General features: G+C 39.5%; 1 protein-coding gene and 1 pseudogene across 2 annotated transcripts in view; both read left to right on the top strand.

The window, feature by feature from the left end:
- The window catches only part of LOC134228043 (MORN repeat-containing protein 3-like), a 3034-nt pseudogene extending 368 nt beyond the window's left edge, over positions 1 to 2666 (top strand).
- Positions 1 to 18682, top strand: part of LOC134223622 (furin-like protease 2) — a 1298803-nt gene that overhangs the window by 1208831 nt on the left and 71290 nt on the right. For both annotated transcript variants that reach the window (XM_062702810.1, XM_062702811.1), the window contains exons 7-9: positions 11451 to 11754; positions 11828 to 13000; positions 13420 to 13607. In XM_062702810.1, coding sequence (XP_062558794.1) covers positions 11451 to 11754; positions 11828 to 13000; positions 13420 to 13607 — 1665 coding nt within the window. The remainder of the gene's footprint in view (positions 1 to 11450; positions 11755 to 11827; positions 13001 to 13419; positions 13608 to 18682) is intronic.

The following is an 18682-nucleotide window of genomic DNA, read 5'->3' as shown; positions in this document are numbered from 1 at the left end:
TTATATTTAGTGAACACCAATCATCAATGGAAGAGCATACAAATGTATACCAGTTGACCTGTACCTGTGTTTTAGTGTAATTATTCATTATTTTTATCTCTCAATTTGGTTAATGTCTTAGACTGCCAATAATAGATATTTTCCCCTATGTCAAAAATAATCTTGAGCTTTTAGTGAATTGTCTTCATTTATCATTAGAATGACTGATAAGAAAAATTATTTTGAGCTTTTTATGAATGTACTTGTCATAAGACGAGTTAATACAATCCATTAATTCCACCATAATTGTATCTTGACAGATACGTTTCGACCTCAACAGTAAGGCCGTCTTCAGTGTCTCGTACTTGACTCGACTCTCGAGAATGACTACCCACACCATTGTGAATTCTGCCATTTAGGGGATCGGTTCCGGAATATTCTCCCCTACAGAATATCGCAATAATCAAATTATTGTTCCATGACTTCATAAAAAAGTAAGTCGCCATCATCAATCTATAATAAGCATGGCATAATGCTTTTGCAATACCTCCTGGATAGGGATCGATAACTGAATTCGCGTATATTTACGCGGTTTATCAAACATTATATCGGTTTGTTTGAGTGGGTGACCTACCTTCAAACAAACGCTCGTTCAAAACTCGTTTTGTTGCTTGCGTTAGTAAAACGTCCCCCTATAAGAGTGTGACAAATGGACATGCGGATGTTTTGGTCTTATCGCATTAAGTCACGCAAAAGTAATCCGTTTCTTGCTCGGTTCGGACTGTTTGCAGTGGTACGTTTTCCGCACGTTTCCGTGATCCGCCGTTCCCGTGTTGTTGCCGGGAGTACTGCAATCCCTCGGTCCGTCCGGGCTGTAGTCACGTAGTACGGCAGTGAGTGGACGAGTGGGGGCATGGTGAGTGATGACCACAGTTTATTCATGAGATAATGTTATCATTGTCGCCATTGTGGGGCTTGTTCCGAGGAAGGTGTCGTGCTACATCATCCATCATCACTCGCTGATGACCTTATTTGTTTACCTCGTTGTTGTTGTGAATTAGGATAAGGTAACACAATGGTCCCCGAAAGAGATCAAATGATAACTTGGCTGGTTGCTTCAAAGGTAGTCTTCCTGCACTAACTTCTACTTTGACCGAGATCCAGTCCATGACTGTTTCATTTACCATCATGAAAAAGAGTTGAGGTTCGATTTAGCTATTTGAGTACTTAGTTATAACGTTATAAGTCATAGAAGGTGTCTAAATTAGTCAATTCGAGTCCAGACAAGCTCGAGACATTTATGAAATCTGCCTTACTGTTGAGGTCAAAATTTTCAATAAATTTCCAATGAAATAAGGATAACTTCAGGGCCGACATATCCATTCATGTTTAAACTAACCAACGTCTTTACAATAAATAGGCCCTGAAGAGGTGTAAATCCAACACTGAAACGTCGGCGATGATTGAATAGACATCATTCAGCTTCCTTTTAAAGACTGCATGCCGAAAAATCAATTCCTGATTAATTAAATAAATTAAAAATACTATCGGACTTTTGAGCGTTTGAAAATTTAGGAAATGTCTTTGAAATTGTTTTACTGTAGGTATTATTCCGAAAGTGGTGGTGGAGGAGGAAGAAACGAATAATTTTTTTTCAGTTGAATGACACATAATATATTAGCGTGAATAAAATCACTTAAAAAATTATGTCCACTTTTCTTATAAACAGTTTGTAGAGGAATTTCGTTGATTTATTTCATTCGTGGATTCGTATAATACCTATTTGAAATAATATTCTGAATTTTATTAATGGTTTAAATGAATTACGCCCGATGTCCCCAAATTTCATTCCTCAACGAGTTTATTCAATTTGTTGCTTATTCCACTTGCCTAATTTCCCAAAATATTTTCGGATTTAATTATCAAATTCCAATCAAATCGCGAAGGTCAAGGTTCAGGACATCATCGAAGCAACCAAGAAACCTGTAAGGGCCCCGATTGACAGTGATTGACACCGGGACCCACATTTGACTCACCGCGGTGACATTCTTCTGCGCCAGGGCTTTGCTCGTTTTCACGCTCCAGCCATTATCGAGGGCAGGTTGACGCGTCAGATCAATCCGGTCTCTAAGCAATCTCAGTCAGACAGTTTGCTGTACGAGGGCCAATGGCGGTGCGTTTAAGGTTTGTTTACCTTCTGTGCGGTGTAAACAAAATTGATGAATTTTCTACCTCGCAGACACGGGTACAGGGTGCTCTATCGCAAGCTGAAGGATACGGGCTGTATGCCAAAATTTATGCGGGACTGGGAGGGTGGAAAAAGCACGGTCTCGGAGTGAAATATTACGAGCATGGCAAGTATCTGGGCTACTGCATGGGACAACCGCAGCGGATATGGATTTATGTGGTTCGACACTGGAGACTTCTACATGGGAGAATGGTCGAACGATCGCTTTGACGTTTAGGGGTCTTTCTCGTGGGGAATCGATATTGCGGTCAGTTCCGCAGCGAATGACACGGAGAGAGCGCGCTCATTCACTCGAAAGGGGGACAGATTCAAAAGGTTTCTGGATCGACGGCATTTTTAAAACCGTGAAATTGAAGACTGGAACAGAAATCAAGTCATACAACCCACATTCACCCCATTCCGGAGGTTCGTGAAAGCCCATTTAAAGATTTCCAGTTAACTTCTATATTTCTGTTTCAGATCAAACTGCAAATTTCCCGAAGTTTACCGAAATTGGATGGAAGAATATTCAAAATCTTTCGCTTTGAAGCTCCCAGGCAGGAGATAGCTTTCAAGTATATTTATGAATAATTTCCCCAAAGCAAACAGACAACAGAACGCAAATCCAATTGAGAGGTTCTTTCGGCGTCCTTCCGAAAGTGTGTGTCTGTATCAGTTTGGGTGCGCGTGTTTCTCGCTGATGAGATAAATATTGCGAGGTGGATTGTCACATTTTCTGTGGTATAACCTTCCTGCTCTGGCACATCGCCGACGATAAACCGCACCGGGGAGGAAGTCCCAAGATTGTTCTTTCGCTGGGACGTGGTCAAACGTTCTCAAGATTTATGGTTTGTGTAATCACCCCGAACGTGCGGTTGCTTGGGGGTTTGTGTGCCAGCACTATGGTTGAACAGTTGCGAATTTTGAGCCAGTAAACGTGATGGAAGATACAGGAAGGTATGCCAGGAAGTCACATTCTAATATGCTCTACGTGTTTGTACTGCCCTGTACGGATGAATTTATTGTCTTGCATATGTTTGATGTGCGACTCGAATGAAATAAACGTGGAGCTAAATAGCAATTAGAAATAATGAAAAGCACATGACATTTGATGAGGCTATCATGGCGGAAGTTATTCAAAAACTTTGCATACTGGGTAATTTGAATTAAATTTTATTTCAAAAACACATACAGTGTCTTTTCTTTTTGCAACACATGATCCCTTCTTTAATTTCCAGAAAAAGTACACTCAGCAAGATTGGACTATCGTAATTCATTAAAAGCGCCCTATGAATCTTTGACCAATTAGGTTATTCAGTTATTTAAATCCGTTTATACTAACATATAGAAACAAAATTTAGATTTAAGGACATAGTTGGAAGAGTACCACGATGGCAGTCAATATGGCACCGGACCTTCCACGGGTCACCACCTCCACTCTCTCCACCAACATTCGAAGCATCGAACAGCATCGAACAAAATTTTAATATTCAGATTACTAACCTGTTCACAGTATGTTTATGTACGTGACATTAACACTTCAAAGAGTCCTGCATTTCGCTCGATATATGGCATAAACCAGCAGTTTCGTGCCAATTTAACAGCATCCGCCGGTTTATTGGTTTATTCTGCACTCCACTGCTTCTCGAAAGGCATTGAAAAAATCAATTTTACACTTCTCCGCACATGAGCAGCCCGAAAAGTTGATGGAGAGCAAATTGAACTTCACTTTTTGATTAAGTCACTTGTTTGAAGCAAACTTAATATAAACTGCAATTTTGCCCGAAGAAAACGATTAAAACTGATCAGTGACGAAATACTACCAGTACCGATAAGGCAAACTAATAAACAGGGTGGTTCAAAACTGATTTTGCAGTTGATTATGTTTCAACTGTTTGGGTGTCGTTCAATGTTTGGGTGTCGTTCGCTGGTTTCGTTCGGTTTGAATAGGGGCTTACCGTGCACAGGTCGTTTTAGGTTTGTATGTGATATGGCGAGGTTGAATTTTACATTATTCTAATTGTGGCACTCGTGATTGGGCGCTGGCGAGGGAAGACCATGTGACTGGATGAAATGTTCAAGAGCTTTACCTACGATCGCATATTTGTAACTATTTTGTCGATTTTGAGATAGCTCATGAATCATCTCTAAATTGCTAGTTCTTCCAGCTAACCAGGTGAAATAAGAGTTTGTTCGAAAACTCGAAAAAACTACCAAGTTGTTTTGTAACATTAACAAAGTGACGCATAAGCCGTAACACTGGAAAACTTTATTGCCGGTACACCATGCAGTGCACATTTTTTTGAAAATAAATGGCATTCAAATATCAAGTAATGGAAATGTTTCTACCGAAGATTCCAAGTCGATAAAGTTTTTGTGCAATTTTTGGGAATTTTTAGAAATCATTGAGATTTATACTTATCATATTACAAATTTCATCGTTCCATTTCTCATGCCTACTTTTTATCGATTATTACAAATATGCGATCATAGGCAGTTTGCGATTAGGCAGTTTAGACAATGCATGAATGGACGTTCCAATAGTTGAGTCAATTTTAATCGAGGTTGCAAATTTTAGCATGATAAAAAACAAATACAATGTAGCGGAAGAAAACGGACAAGGCGTCAAAAGGAGGGAGAGAGGGCGTCGCCCCCTAAATTTGGAAAGATTCAACGGGTACTGAAATGAATTCCCTGAAACATGTCACTTTACGATCCAATCATATAGAAATAGGTGGTTGAAATTCAAGATTCCCAAAACTTATTAGGGTATCCAGGATCCATAATATGAAAGTTCAAAACAACTCGAAACGTTTCGGACTCAAAAATTCTCCTTGAAATCCTTCTAGAAGCTCTTTGAATTCCTCCGGAAAGTTATCCACAAATTCCTCTGAAAATCGTTCAAAATCCTTCTTATATAATTGTAATTCCTCCTTATCTAGAAACCCCCCTTAATTTTTTAGGAAATTCATTGAAGATTTTTTCTTCTGTCCAGATTTACTTCTAGATATTTATTCGGCTATTTCTCTTCAGGAAGAATCCGGCATTTCCTTCAGGCATGCTGGAAGTTCCGTCAAGAATACATACAAATTTCTTCCCAAAATTCTACAGAAGTTTTAACAAATATATGAGAAATCCTCCGATTTAGCTCCATAATTTCACTTATTATAAGAAATTCCTTCGGAAATTCTTCTAGGAACTTCTCGGGCATTCCTCTCGAACTCTTCCTTCAATTCCTCCGGGATTACTTGGGAATTTTCCGGAATACCTCCAAACATTCAATAGCGAAATCATCTAGATTTCAATCTGAATTCTTTTCGCAATTACTTCAGAATATCCTTCAGAAATCCGAGATTTTCCGCGAGTGTATTAGAATTCCTTCCGGACTTCCTTCGGATATCTGCCAAGTCTTTCCAGAAATTTCTTGGAATAATCCGCAGGATTTTCTTCAGCAAGTCATCTGGGAATACTTTCAGGATTTCATCTGGGAATTTAGCAATACGTAACTTCTTTCAGTTGATGGATGCGAGATTGTATGACGTGAGAGCCATTTATGGAAGGAAGTCCACATCCTGCTCGTCGACACCGTCGTGGCATCGCTGTTTCTTCCCGGGCGGGCGCCCTCGGCTTCGGCTAATTCTCGTTGATGTGGACGAATCGTCCGTTTCGTTGCCGACGGTTCGATCTTTCGATCGCATCGCATTTGTTGGCTTTTTAAATATGTCAACCAAGAGCACTTGGGTATGTGGTTGTGTGCGCAACGACGACGACGACGAGTTGTGCGCGGTTTGTGTTTTCCATCATTTGACTTCCCAAGAGCGCAATCGGAAACCCGTCTGCACGTCTCAGAAGCTGAGCGGTAACTATAACGACTTGTAAGTCGAGTCAAGTACAAGACACTGAAGACGACCTCACAGTTGAGGTCGAAATACGTATCTGCGTAAGATAACAAAACGTAGTGCAATTTAATGGAGACTACTAAACTCGTCTTAGACGGTTGAATACATTCCACTAAAAAGAGCTTAAAATAATTTTTCTGATTGTAAGTTTTTTACCGATTTCGACGATTTTGATTGCTACGGATTCAGGAATTTACCCGCTATTTGATACATGTTACATAGAACAGATTCGCATAATCTGTTTACCGGAATTCTGGATTTACTGGGCCAAGTTCCAAAATTTGTGGAAATTGAAGATATGTAGTCAACCAAATGAAGATTTCTTGCGTAATGACTGATGAACTTCGTTGGAAATCAAAAGAATATAAGTTAACTACGTTACAGGAGCATCTTAGGATTTGATCCTGGAACGGTTATTCCGGAAATCGGTTCCCGTGGATCCTAAAGTAGCCACAAACTCATTCTAAAGAAACCCTGGCAATATGGGTGTCAAAATTCATGAAATTGTTTCGTAAGCATGATCTGATGAGTAATTGAACCATAGGACGGTTTGACAACGGACTGGTCGTCCGGGAATAGATTTTCGTGGGGCCTAAAGTGGCCACAAGCTCGTTTTGAAGAATCCCTGGCAATATGAGTATCAAAATTCATGAAATCGTTTCGGAAGCATTATCTGATGAGAAATTAGCCCATTCGATGGTTCGACAATGAATCGGTCATCCTTTAACAAGTTTCCGTGGGGCCTAATGGGGATCCTCATTTAGAACATTCATTGGCAACCTTCATTTTTTCCAGTGGCTTTACATGACCACTGGAACATGGTTTTCAACAATTCTATTAGTATGTCCCCAGCAAAACAACTGAATGCTTTCTATCTCGTTTAAATGCATAACTATGTGTCTTGTGGGGTGAGCACAAAGGATACAATGTGATGAGAGAGTTGAGCGAGTTGATTTTCTCAACAATGCTGAGCGATTGAAACTGTCTTTTTTTCTATGTGAATGGATTTCAAGACAGTCATGAGTAGGTTTTATTTAAAATCAATGTTAAATTGAGGTTTAGACCTTGTGAAAGTTTACCGCCGGATTTTGGTCCCTGTGTCCTGGGGAAAAAATCTGCCGACCAAATTCCCGAGGTGTGAAGCTACCTTGCATTTATTTTTCGCCAAAATTTGAACAATGAAATCAACATTAATTCTTAAACTTGCAGTAAGTCGCCAAAAAAGCACTCAAAACAATTATAATAACAAAAAAATAGCTCGTAACTATAGTTATGTGATAAGCAATCTTATTTTCTTATAGTCTTTCTCAAAACAATCGATGCAAATCGCTTCAGCGTAAGAGATTCCAACTATAATTGCCTACCTTAAGACGTTTGCATACGCTTTCTCTATAGATAAATGATTCATCAAAGTTACCCCAAATAAAATATCCACAAAAAACATTTTTAAAACAAGTTTTAAATTATCAAATATTCAAGAACAGCAGCCTTGTACATGTAGCAGTACTCGTTTTAAAAATATGAGCTAAGCTATGATTTCACTTACGGGGTATTTACAAAACAAATAAAAAAAATGATCAATGTTTCCTCGGATTATGGTACATACATAAATAAATCAAGTCATTATTTGAATATTATGAAAAGAAAGTACATAGCGTCGTTATTTTTCTTATTATTTCACATAAACGAAACGAATATTTATATACATGTGAGAGACGTGTTCAACAAAAATATGAGATAAGTGGGACATCAAATATACTATTCCTTTTATTAGTCACAAAAATCTTTTCATCAAGTGAGGGGAAAAGTTTATTCGGGCATATAGTCTATTCGGGCGAATGATCCATTCGGGCGAATGGTCTTTTCGGGCGAGTGGTCCATTCGAGCGAATGGTCTTTTCGGGCGTTTGGTCTTTTCGGGCGTTTGGTCTTTTCGGGCGTTTGGTCTATTCGGGTGAATGGAATTCGGGCGTTTGTCATTCGGGCGAATGGAATTCGGGCGAGTGTCATTCGGGCGTTTGTGATAGAACCTTCCCACAAGAACGAAACCGTGAAACCAAAACTTTCTAGATTCGCTATATTCTATAACCACTAGTGTTCTTTAGCTCAATGCGGGTTCGTCCTTATTCGATATTGAAGATATAGAGTAAGTGAGGTAACATCTACATGCTGGACTATTTTTAATGATAGCGGGTAAGTTCTTGAATCCGTAGCAACCAAAATCGTCAAATCGGTAAAAAAAACTGTCAATGTTACCGTTTCGATGGCAAACCTTCTTGAAGGCCCATCAGCGTATAAGAGCATGCTTCCGGAATAATTTCAAAAATGTTGGTACTTATCCAGTTTTTCCGAGCGATAACGACCACCAACTTGACTCTGAATAGTTTCAAATGACGTTTCTCTGGAGGTGAACCGCACCCACTGTTCTGAGCATTCTAAACAATGTGGTAAATAAGAAGCTGTAGATGCAATAAATCCACATTTTCCTATTTGCTGCATGGCTCAGATTGCTCCTTCTCACTTCTTTCTTCTTCCTTTTACTTTTCCTTACAGCTTCTTCCTTATTTTCCCGTTAACTTCTCCCTACTCACTTCTCACTCTTCACTTCTTACTTCTACCTTCTCATTTCTCACTTTCCACTTCTCTCTTCTCATTTCTATCATTTCACTTTTCTCTTTCCACTTTTAACTTTTCACTTCTCACTACTCACATCACACTATTCACTCCTAACTTATCATTCGACCTAATGACCATTCGGCCTAAGGGCCCAGGATCGGTCCCACCTTCTTGAAAACATATGTTTTTGAAACAATTCTTAGAATTTTCATACCCATATTGTTTCTTCTAAATGAGTTTGAGGCCACTTTAGGTCCTCCGGGAACCTTTTCCAGGATGATCGTTCCGGTTGATATCCATCCTATGATCTCAACTACATGGAAAACATGTTTCCGAAACAATTCCAAGATTTTTGATACCCATATTGTAAATGTTTCTTCTAAATGAGAACCTGTTCCAGGATGGACGTTCCGATTGCCATAGACCCTATGGTCTAAACTACTTGGAAAACATGTTTCCGGAACAATTACAAGAATTTTGATACCCATACTGCCAGGGTTTCTTAGTGGGGTCTTTAGTGGGGACTTTAGACCCCACGGGAACCTGTTCCAGAATGACCGTTCCGGTCGATATCCATCCTATGGTCTCAATTACATGGGAAACATGTTCCGGAACAATTTTAAGAATTTTGATACCCATATTGCCAGGGTTTCTTCTAAATGATCTTGTGGCCACTATAGGGCCTACGAGAACCTATTCCGGCATATGATCAGGTGGTCCTCATACGTTCTGAAGTCATGATCTTCGAAACTTGAAACCAACTGAGACCCAGGGAGTATAATTTAGGTCCTAGACAAGGACAAGCGCCAAGCAGCTGGTCTTGAGCAAACGGCCCCTTCCGGGATGGGTACCAAAGACTTTCTTTTTCCCCCGGGTCTCAGGGCGATATAAGTAGAGTTTCGGATGTGTAGTCTTAGAACAAAAAAATATTAAATTTTGACTTACTGTATTATTTATCGGTTTTCAGGTGGCAGGGAGTAGGATGAGCCCCGGATAGTTGCTGGAGTTGATCCGTTGCGAGGTTGCGGAAAAGGCGCTGGATGGGTTAGCCGGATGCTCTGGCGAGATGAATATCGATATTCGTTGAGCCGAAGGGGCGACTACGACTGGGTTTCTGGTGGCCGGACGCTCCGGACGAGAAGATGGCTGTTCACCGCGACGTCGAAGCTTTTTCTTTTGTCGGTCGTTAGCCGAAAGGGCGACCACAATTGGGTTTCTGGTGGCCGGACGCTCCGAATGAGAAGAAGGCTGTTCACCGCGACGTCGAATCTTTTGCTTTTCACGGTCCGGTAATAAATAAAGACACCTTAGGCTACTGAGCGTAAAATAAACATCGTAATCAAACACATAAATGTAGAAGCAGACGATTATTATACACTTAGACATATAAATAATAAATATAAACATTCAATTTGAATAAAAAATAACAATAAATATTCTTCGAACCATCAGCTGGCCTTTCCAACACATAACAACACTGTTACCAAAAACGGTTGGTGACAAACTGATAACTCAGGATACAAGACATCATCATTTGGTTTCTATAACATCAGCTTATCCATTTTTGAGACATGATCTAGAAAATCCGGCTTTCCGGTAACCATGTAACCCGAGTCTATACAACGGGACAAAGATAGGATAGAGAACGAATTTCTGAATCCATAGCTAACAGAATCGTCAAAATCGGTTGAAAACTGACGAAGTTATGGTCGTACCAAGAACGTGGGTACCCAGGTACCCTGTCGGTACGTTACGGGGTAAAAATATTCGGAAGCCCCTCCCCAAGCCCCCCTTGCTGGATTTTCATTTTGATATTACCCAAACCTAAATTTTGCGAGTTTGAAGATGTCACGGAGCTTCAAGTTCCTGCTATGCTTAGAACCCTAAAAAAAATCACTTGAAAACGAAAAAGGTACCCGGGTACCCTGTCGGTAACATAAGGGTTAACAACGTTGTGCATATTTGAAAACGCCACACATTGACTTCAGCTGAGCTGGTAGGCTGAAGCCCGTACTCCATAGAGTCCTTGCATGACGACAGTTAGACTGCAGATAACCGGATGCTCTCAACTGTGTGGATTTAGCATCGGGGAATTTCCGGCTTTGCTGTCTTCAGCACTTTATTTTTCGACGTTTCTAACTCTTGAAAAAGTTGGCATAAACCATTGAAACGTTGGACAAAGAAAAAAAACTTTAAGTGACTGCAAAGTCGAAGAATCTCCATCGTAGACTAATTCAAAATGTGAAAGAACTGTCTAGAATGAGATATCATATCAATATGAGGCTACATCGCTTATGACTTTGCCGGAAAAGCCTTTTGTTGGACTGGTAGGTCTGATGTCTGAACTTCATGTAGTTCTCGGATGACTTAGAACGACGCTCTAATTTGCTTTATTTAATAACAAGCCAGGCCAGAAAGTACAAATTCATATCTCTAAAAAAAATTACCGTGTACATGATAACGAACTTATTCCGCGATGAACTTATTTTTAAGAAAAAAAAAACCACGTTAATAAAGTTTTTCCAAAAGTTTTTTTTTCAACAGACTTGTAATATAATAATAATTTAAGTAGCACATTTAGAATAGTTTTGGTTACAGCTACTTAAATGTGATCAAATTCGGTCACATATATGTAAGTTGCTGTAAGTAACTTGCAACAAGTGTGCTACTTGGAAACACTATCATAGTATCACTAAAAATTTACATCGTGCTCTTACTTTCATTCCGCAGGTGTTCGCATGCTGGATGGAACCGTGAACGACGCCGTGGAAGCCAAAGCGCTGGGCCTAAACCCGGATCACATTCACATTTACAGTGCATCCTGGGGTCCGGAGGATGACGGATCTACCGTGGACGGGCCCGGACCGCTGGCTCGGAGGGCGTTCATTTTCGGTGTGACCAGCGGTCGCCAGGGCAAGGGATCGATCTTCATCTGGGCCTCGGGCAACGGAGGTCGATACACCGACAGCTGCAACTGCGACGGCTACACCAACTCGATTTTCACTCTTTCGATTTCCAGTGCCACTCAGGGAGGGTAAGTTTGCTGGTAGTTAGTTTTATAAAGGTCCCATAAATACTAAAAAAATCTACTTTTTTTCGTTCTTCAGTTACAAGCCCTGGTATTTGGAGGAGTGCTCATCGACACTTGCCACGACGTACAGTTCTGGAACACCAGGACACGATAAGAGTGTTGCCACAGTTGACATGGATGGTTCCCTTCGACCGGATCGAATCTGCACGGTAGAGCACACCGGAACGTCTGCTTCAGCGCCGTTGGCCGCCGGTATCACTGCTCTGGCACTGGAAGCAAATCCGTCTCTAACATGGCGGGATATGCAGTATCTGGTGGTGTTAACATCTCGCCCGGAACCTCTCGAGAAGGAATCCGGATGGATTCTGAATGGTGTGAAGAGGAAAGTGAGCCACAAATTTGGGTACGGTTTGATGGACGCTGGATCGATGGTCAGTCTGGCAGAACAATGGACGAGTGTTCCTCCGCAGCATATCTGCAAATCGCGTGAAATCAACGAGGATCGATCGATTGAGGGATCCGTTGGATATACTCTGCAAACGCATATGGACGTCAACGGCTGTGCCGGAACGGTCAACGAAGTTCGTTTCCTAGAACATGTACAATGCAAAATCACCCTCCGGTTCTTCCCTCGGGGTAATCTTCGCATCCTTCTGACGTCCCCGATGGGAACCACCAGCACTCTGCTATTTGAGCGACCACGTGATGTTACCAAGTCAAACTTCGACGACTGGCCGTTCCTGAGCGTGCATTTCTGGGGCGAGAAGGCTGAAGGTCGATGGACACTGCAAATTCTTAACGGTGGACGTCGACGAGTGAGTCAATCTGGCATTCTATCCAAATGGCAGCTAATTTTCTACGGTACCGACCAAAACCCTATTCGACTAAAAAATGAAGCCCAACGCGGTTCAATTGCCAACTATGGAAATGTTAACCCATTCGTGTTTCCAACGGAAACGGACATCAGTCAGCCAGCCCTCAGCGGTGCTGGAAATTATTACCAATCGGACATCTATTCGAACTCGATGAACTATCCGTTCCTGTTCAGCGGTGCCGGTAGCAGCATTGACAAAACTGTGACCACCATAAATGGGCACAACATTCCAACGGCTCAGCGGGAGAACGTAATGGCTGATTCGAACAACAAATTGGTCGTGTTGCACGACTGCGATCCCGAGTGTGACTCTCAGGGGTGCTACGGCAAGGGACCCACCCAATGCGTAGCCTGCAAACACTACCGCCTGGATAAGTATGTGAACCATTTCTGCACGCTCGACTGTGATGACCCGGGCAGAAGCCATGAACAGAATAACAAAACATGATATGGACTTGATTGATATAAGAGATAAAAGAACAGGCAACAATATCAAAAATTTGCACCGGAATATTTAAATTAATTTTAAATATCAAGATATGCTATGGATAAGAACAAAATAATGGCACATGATATTGATCACTTCTTACAAATAGCTTAATTTGATCTTCTTATGATATTTTAGTGCAAAATATTGATATTGTCGTCTGATCTTTATCTCTTATATCAATCATATCCATATCTCATTTTGCTATCTTATCAAATTTGATATTATTGAGTTATTTTCGTCTACTCGGGGAGCAACAGTTTTCAGCCACCATTAATCAAACTTTTCTCTTCTTTTCCCACAACAGTACCTGTGTGAGCCGGTGCCCCCCGCGAAGCTTCCCCAACCAGGGCGGTGTTTGCTGGCCGTGCCACGAGTCCTGCGAAACGTGCGCCGGAGCCGGACAGGATAGTTGTCTGACCTGCGCCCCGGCTCATCTCTATGTTACCGATTTGGCCGTATGCCTGCAGATCTGCCCGGACGGATACTATGAGAGTGAGTGCACCGCAATTGGTTCGATAATTATGTTTTCATAAATTTGCGTGACGGTAGCCACATGTGAGTTTATTGCTCGAATGCCCAAACCACACAAATGCGAGTGTAAAATTCATCTTAATTAATTGGAATTGGTATGCTCCCTTTGTGTGCGGGGCTTTTTGCATCAAAGGGAGTCAAGGGAGATAATAACTATTCTGCAGCTGATTGTGTGGATAAAGTTCGATAAACTGCAACGACATAGGTACATTTGAAAAAGTTTACAGCAGAATGGGTAAAAAACTTTTACGAAGACAGTTCATATTACTCTTACTCAACAATAATAGAATTGTTCTTCCCGATAAAATGTTGAGCAGAGCTGACGGTTTTGTACAATATTATAAATCATGTCGTAAGGCAATATATTTAGCATTACTTATTTGTACAATTCCGTTTTTCTCTGCATTATCAGATATTACATAATTTAGGGTAAATGTGTGATTTGATATGAGCAATTATATCAATTTGCTTTCTACCTGAATCTCATATGAAAGAGATGACAGACGATGATAAGTGCCACACTGCACCTCCGTCCAATTAAGTTTCCCAATAATGCATTTTGTACTTATTTTGCAAAAAAAAAAATGGTCATCCATAAGAATTCTTCCATATTAGAGGAATTCAAGAAAACCATCGATGGCTAACTATCTCTACAATTGTGTGGATATTTCGAATGGAAAGCTGAGTAAGAAATATTTTCCAGATACGCAGTTTAGTCAAAACGACTTCGGTTTTACCTTGTTAAGACGAAACAAATAATCGTTAGTCGATATGCACAGGTGCCAGTTGAATTTCCGTTGACAATTTGAATGAATTTCCGTTGGAAAATCTGGTTTAATTCCGTTGGAGATAATTGGAATGAATTTCCGTTGGAAATTCGAATGAATTTCCGTTTGAAATTCGAATTAATTTCCGTTTTCAAATTAATTTGAATCTCTATATATAAAAATGAAATGGTCTGTGTTCGTATCCGCATAACTCGAAAACGGCTGGATGGATTTTCTTTATTCCTTCAGCAGATATGTTTGTTATAGTTTCCGACGGGTTTATACGATATTTCCTAATGTAAAAACCACGAGCAGGGTTGAGTAAATCGCGTAAAACTAGAATAAAGATTCGTATGGAAATTTCGCTTGGGCAGTTCAAAACGCGCATTTTCGCCTACTATGCAGGGCAACGTCTGCTGGGTCGACTAGTTTCCAATAAAAATTCATTCAAATTTCCAACGGAAATGCATTCGTATATCCAACGGAAATTTATTTGAATTCAAAACGGAAATTCATTCGAATTTAATACGGAATTTTATTCGAATTCCCAACAGAAATTCATTTAAATTTCCAAAGGAAGTTCATTCGAATTTCCAACGGAAATTCATTCGAATTCCCAATGGTAATTCGAATAAATATCCGTTGGAAATGCGAATGAATTTCAGTTGGAAATTCGAATGAATTTCGGCTGGAAATTCGAATGAATTTCCGTTGGAAATTCGAATGAATTTCCGTTGGAAATTCGAATGAATTTCCGTTGGAAATTCGAATGAATTTCCGTTGGAAATTCGAATAAATTTCCGTTGGAAATTCGAATGAATTTCCGATGGAATTTCGAATTCTGATGAAAATTCGAATTCCGTTGGAATTTTGAATGAATTGGAAATCCGTTGGAAGTTCGAATGAATTTTCGATGGAAATTTGAATGAATTTCCAATTGAAAATCGGATGAATTTCCGTTAAAAATAGGAATGAATTTCCGTTGGAAATTTGTATGAGTTTCCGTTGGAAATTCGAATAAATTTCCGCTGGAAATTGGAATGAATTTCCGTTGGAAGTTCGAATGAATTTCCTTTGGAAATTCGAATGAATTTCCGTTGAAAATTCGAATCAGTTTGCATTGGAAGTTCGAATAAATTTCCGTCGGAAATTCGAATGAATTTCCGTTGGAAATTGGAATGAATTTCCGTAGGAAATTGGAATGAATTTCCGTTGGAAATTCGAATGAATTTCCGTTGGAAATTCGAATGAATTTCCGTTGGAAATTCGAATGAATTTCCGTTGGAAATTCGAATGAATTTTCGTTGGAACTTTGAATGAATTTTCGTTGGAACTTTGAATGAATTTCAATTATTAATTCGAATGAATTTCTGTTGGCAATAAGAATTAATTTACTGTGATGTCCACGGACATACCCTGCGCATTCGAAATCGCGAACGAATATGTTCGGGCAAAATGAAGTAATCGATTGAATAATCGATCGAAACAAAATGTTAAAATAAATAAAGAGTTCAGTTGATCTTCAAGCTCTGATCGTAAGACAAGTGTTCTCACCTTTAGCTATACTATCACGGTTTCTTGGTGCGCACGTCCGCTGTATAGTCTACCTCACTCAACCTCTTTCAGTGGAGAAAGATTTTAAAATTTACGTTTTAAATTCGAATGAATTTCCGTTTTGTATACAAATAAATTTACGATGTAAACTCAAATGAATTTACGATGGATATTCGAATCAATTTTCGTTGGAAATACGAATAAATTTTCAGTTCGAAATTCGAATGGATTAAGGATGGAAATTCGAATGAATTTCCGTTGGAAATTCGAATGAACTTCCGTCGGAAATTCGAATGAATTTCCGTTGGAAATTCGAATGAATTTCCGTTGGAAGTTCGAATGAATTTCCTTTGGAAATTCGAAAGAATTTCCGTTGGAAATTGGAATTAATTTCCGTTATAAATTCGAATGAATTTCCTTTGGAAATTCGAATGAATTTCCGTTGGAACTTCGAATGAATTTCAATTAATATTTCAAATGAATTTCTGTTGGCACTAAGAATTAATTTACGTTTTAAATTCGAATGAATTTCCGTTTTGATTACAAATAAATTTACGATGAAAACTCGAATGAATTTCCGTTGGACATTCGAAAGAATTTTCGTGGGAAATTCGGATGAATTTCCATTGGAAATTCGAATGAATTTCCGTTGGAAATTCGAATGAATTTCCGTTGGAAATTCGGCTGATTTTCCGTATAATTTTGATTGAATTTTCGTTGGAAATTCAAATGAATTTCTGTTGAAATTCGGCTGAATTTCCGTTGAAATTCGATTGAATTTTCGTTGGAAATTCGTATGAATTTCCGGTGAAAATTCGGATGAATTTCCGGTGAAAATTCGGATGAGTTTCCGTTGGAAATTCGGATGGATTTCGGTTGGAAATTCGGATGAATTTCCGTTGGAAATTCGGATGAATTTCCGTTGGAAATTCGGATGAATTTCCGTTGGAAATTCGGATGAATTTCCGTTGGAAATTCGGATGAGTTTCCGTTGGAAATTCGGATGAGTTCCCGTTGGAAATTCGGATGGATTTCCGTTGGAAATTCGGATGAATTTCCATTGGAAATTCGGATGAATTTCCGTTGGAAATTCGGATGAATTTCCGTTGGAAATTCTAATGAATTTTCGCTGGAAATTCGAATGAATTTTCGCTGGAAATTCGAATGAATTTTCGCTGGAAATTTGAATTAATTTCCGCTGAAAATTCGAATGAATTTACGCTGGAAATTCGAATGAATTTCTGCTGGAAATTCAAGTGAATGTCCGCTGGAAATTCGAATGAATTTTCCATGGAAATTCGAATGAATTTTCCATGGAAATTCGAATGAATTTTCCATGGAAATTCGAATGAATTTTCCATGGAAATTCGAATGAATTTCCGTTGGAAATTCGAATGAATTTCCGTTGGAAATTCGAATGAATTTCCGTTGGAAATTCGAATGAATTTCCGTTGGAAATTCGAATGAATTTCCGTTGGAAATTCGAATGAATTTCCGTTGGAAATTCGAATGAATTTCCGCTGGAAATTCGAATGAATTTCCGCTGGAAATTCAGATGAATTTCCGCTGGAAATTCAAATGAATTTCCGCTGGAAATTCAAATGAATTTCCGCTGGAAATTCAAATGAATTTCCGCTGGAAATTCGAATGAATTTCCGTTGGAAATTCGAATGAATTTCCACTGGAAATTCGAATGAATTTCCACTGGAAATTCGAATAATTTCCGCTGAAATTGAAATGAATTTCCGCTGGAAATTGAATGAATTTCCGCTGGAAATTCGAATGAATTTCCGCTGAAATTCGAATGAATTTCCGCTGGAAATTCGAATGAATTTCCGCTGGAAATTGAATGAATTTCCGCTGAAATTCGAATGAATTTCCGCTGGAAATTCGAATGAATTTCCGCTGGAAATTCGAAAAGAATTTCCGCTGGAAATTCGAATGAATTTCCCCTGGAAATCGAATGAATTTCCGCTGGAAATTCGAATGAATTTCCGCTGGAAATTCGAATGAATTTCCGCTGGAAATTCGAATGAATTTCCGCTGGAAATTCGAATGAATTTCCGCTGGAAATTCGAATGAATTTCCGCTCGAAATTCGAATGAATTTCCGCTCGAAATTCGAATGAATTTCCGCTCGAAATTCGAATGAATTTCCGCTGGAAATTCGAATGAATTTCCGCTGGAAATTCGAATGAATTTCCGCAGGAAATTCGAATGAATTTCCGCTGGAAATTCGAATGAATTTCCGCTGGAAATTCGAATGAATTTCCGCTGGAAATTCGAATGAATTTCCGCTGGAAATTCGAATGAAGTTCCGCTGGAAATTCGAATGAATTTCCGCTGGAAATTCGAATGAATTTCCGCTGGAAATTCGAATGAATTTCCGCTGGAAATTCGAATGAATTTCCGCTGGAAATTCGAATGAATTTCCGCTGGAAATTCGAATGAATTTCCGCTGGAAATTCGAATGAATTTCCGCTGGAAATTCGAATGAATTTCCGCTGGAAATTCGAATGAATTTCCGCTGGAAATTCGAATGAATTTCCGCTGGAAATTCGAATGAATTTCCGCTGTAAATTGAGATGAATTTCCGCTGGAAATTGAATGAATTTCCGCTGGAAATTGAATGAATTTCCGCTCGAAATTCGAATGAATTTCCGCTCGAAATTCGAATGAATTTCCGCTCGAAATTCGAATGAATTTCCGCTGGAAA

This window comes from Armigeres subalbatus, chromosome 3, assembly GCF_024139115.2.
Source record: "Armigeres subalbatus isolate Guangzhou_Male chromosome 3, GZ_Asu_2, whole genome shotgun sequence".
Lineage (NCBI taxonomy): Eukaryota > Metazoa > Arthropoda > Insecta > Diptera > Culicidae > Armigeres > Armigeres subalbatus.
The sequence above is the reverse complement of the archived record's forward strand: the minus strand, read 5'-3'. Positions and strand labels throughout refer to the sequence as shown.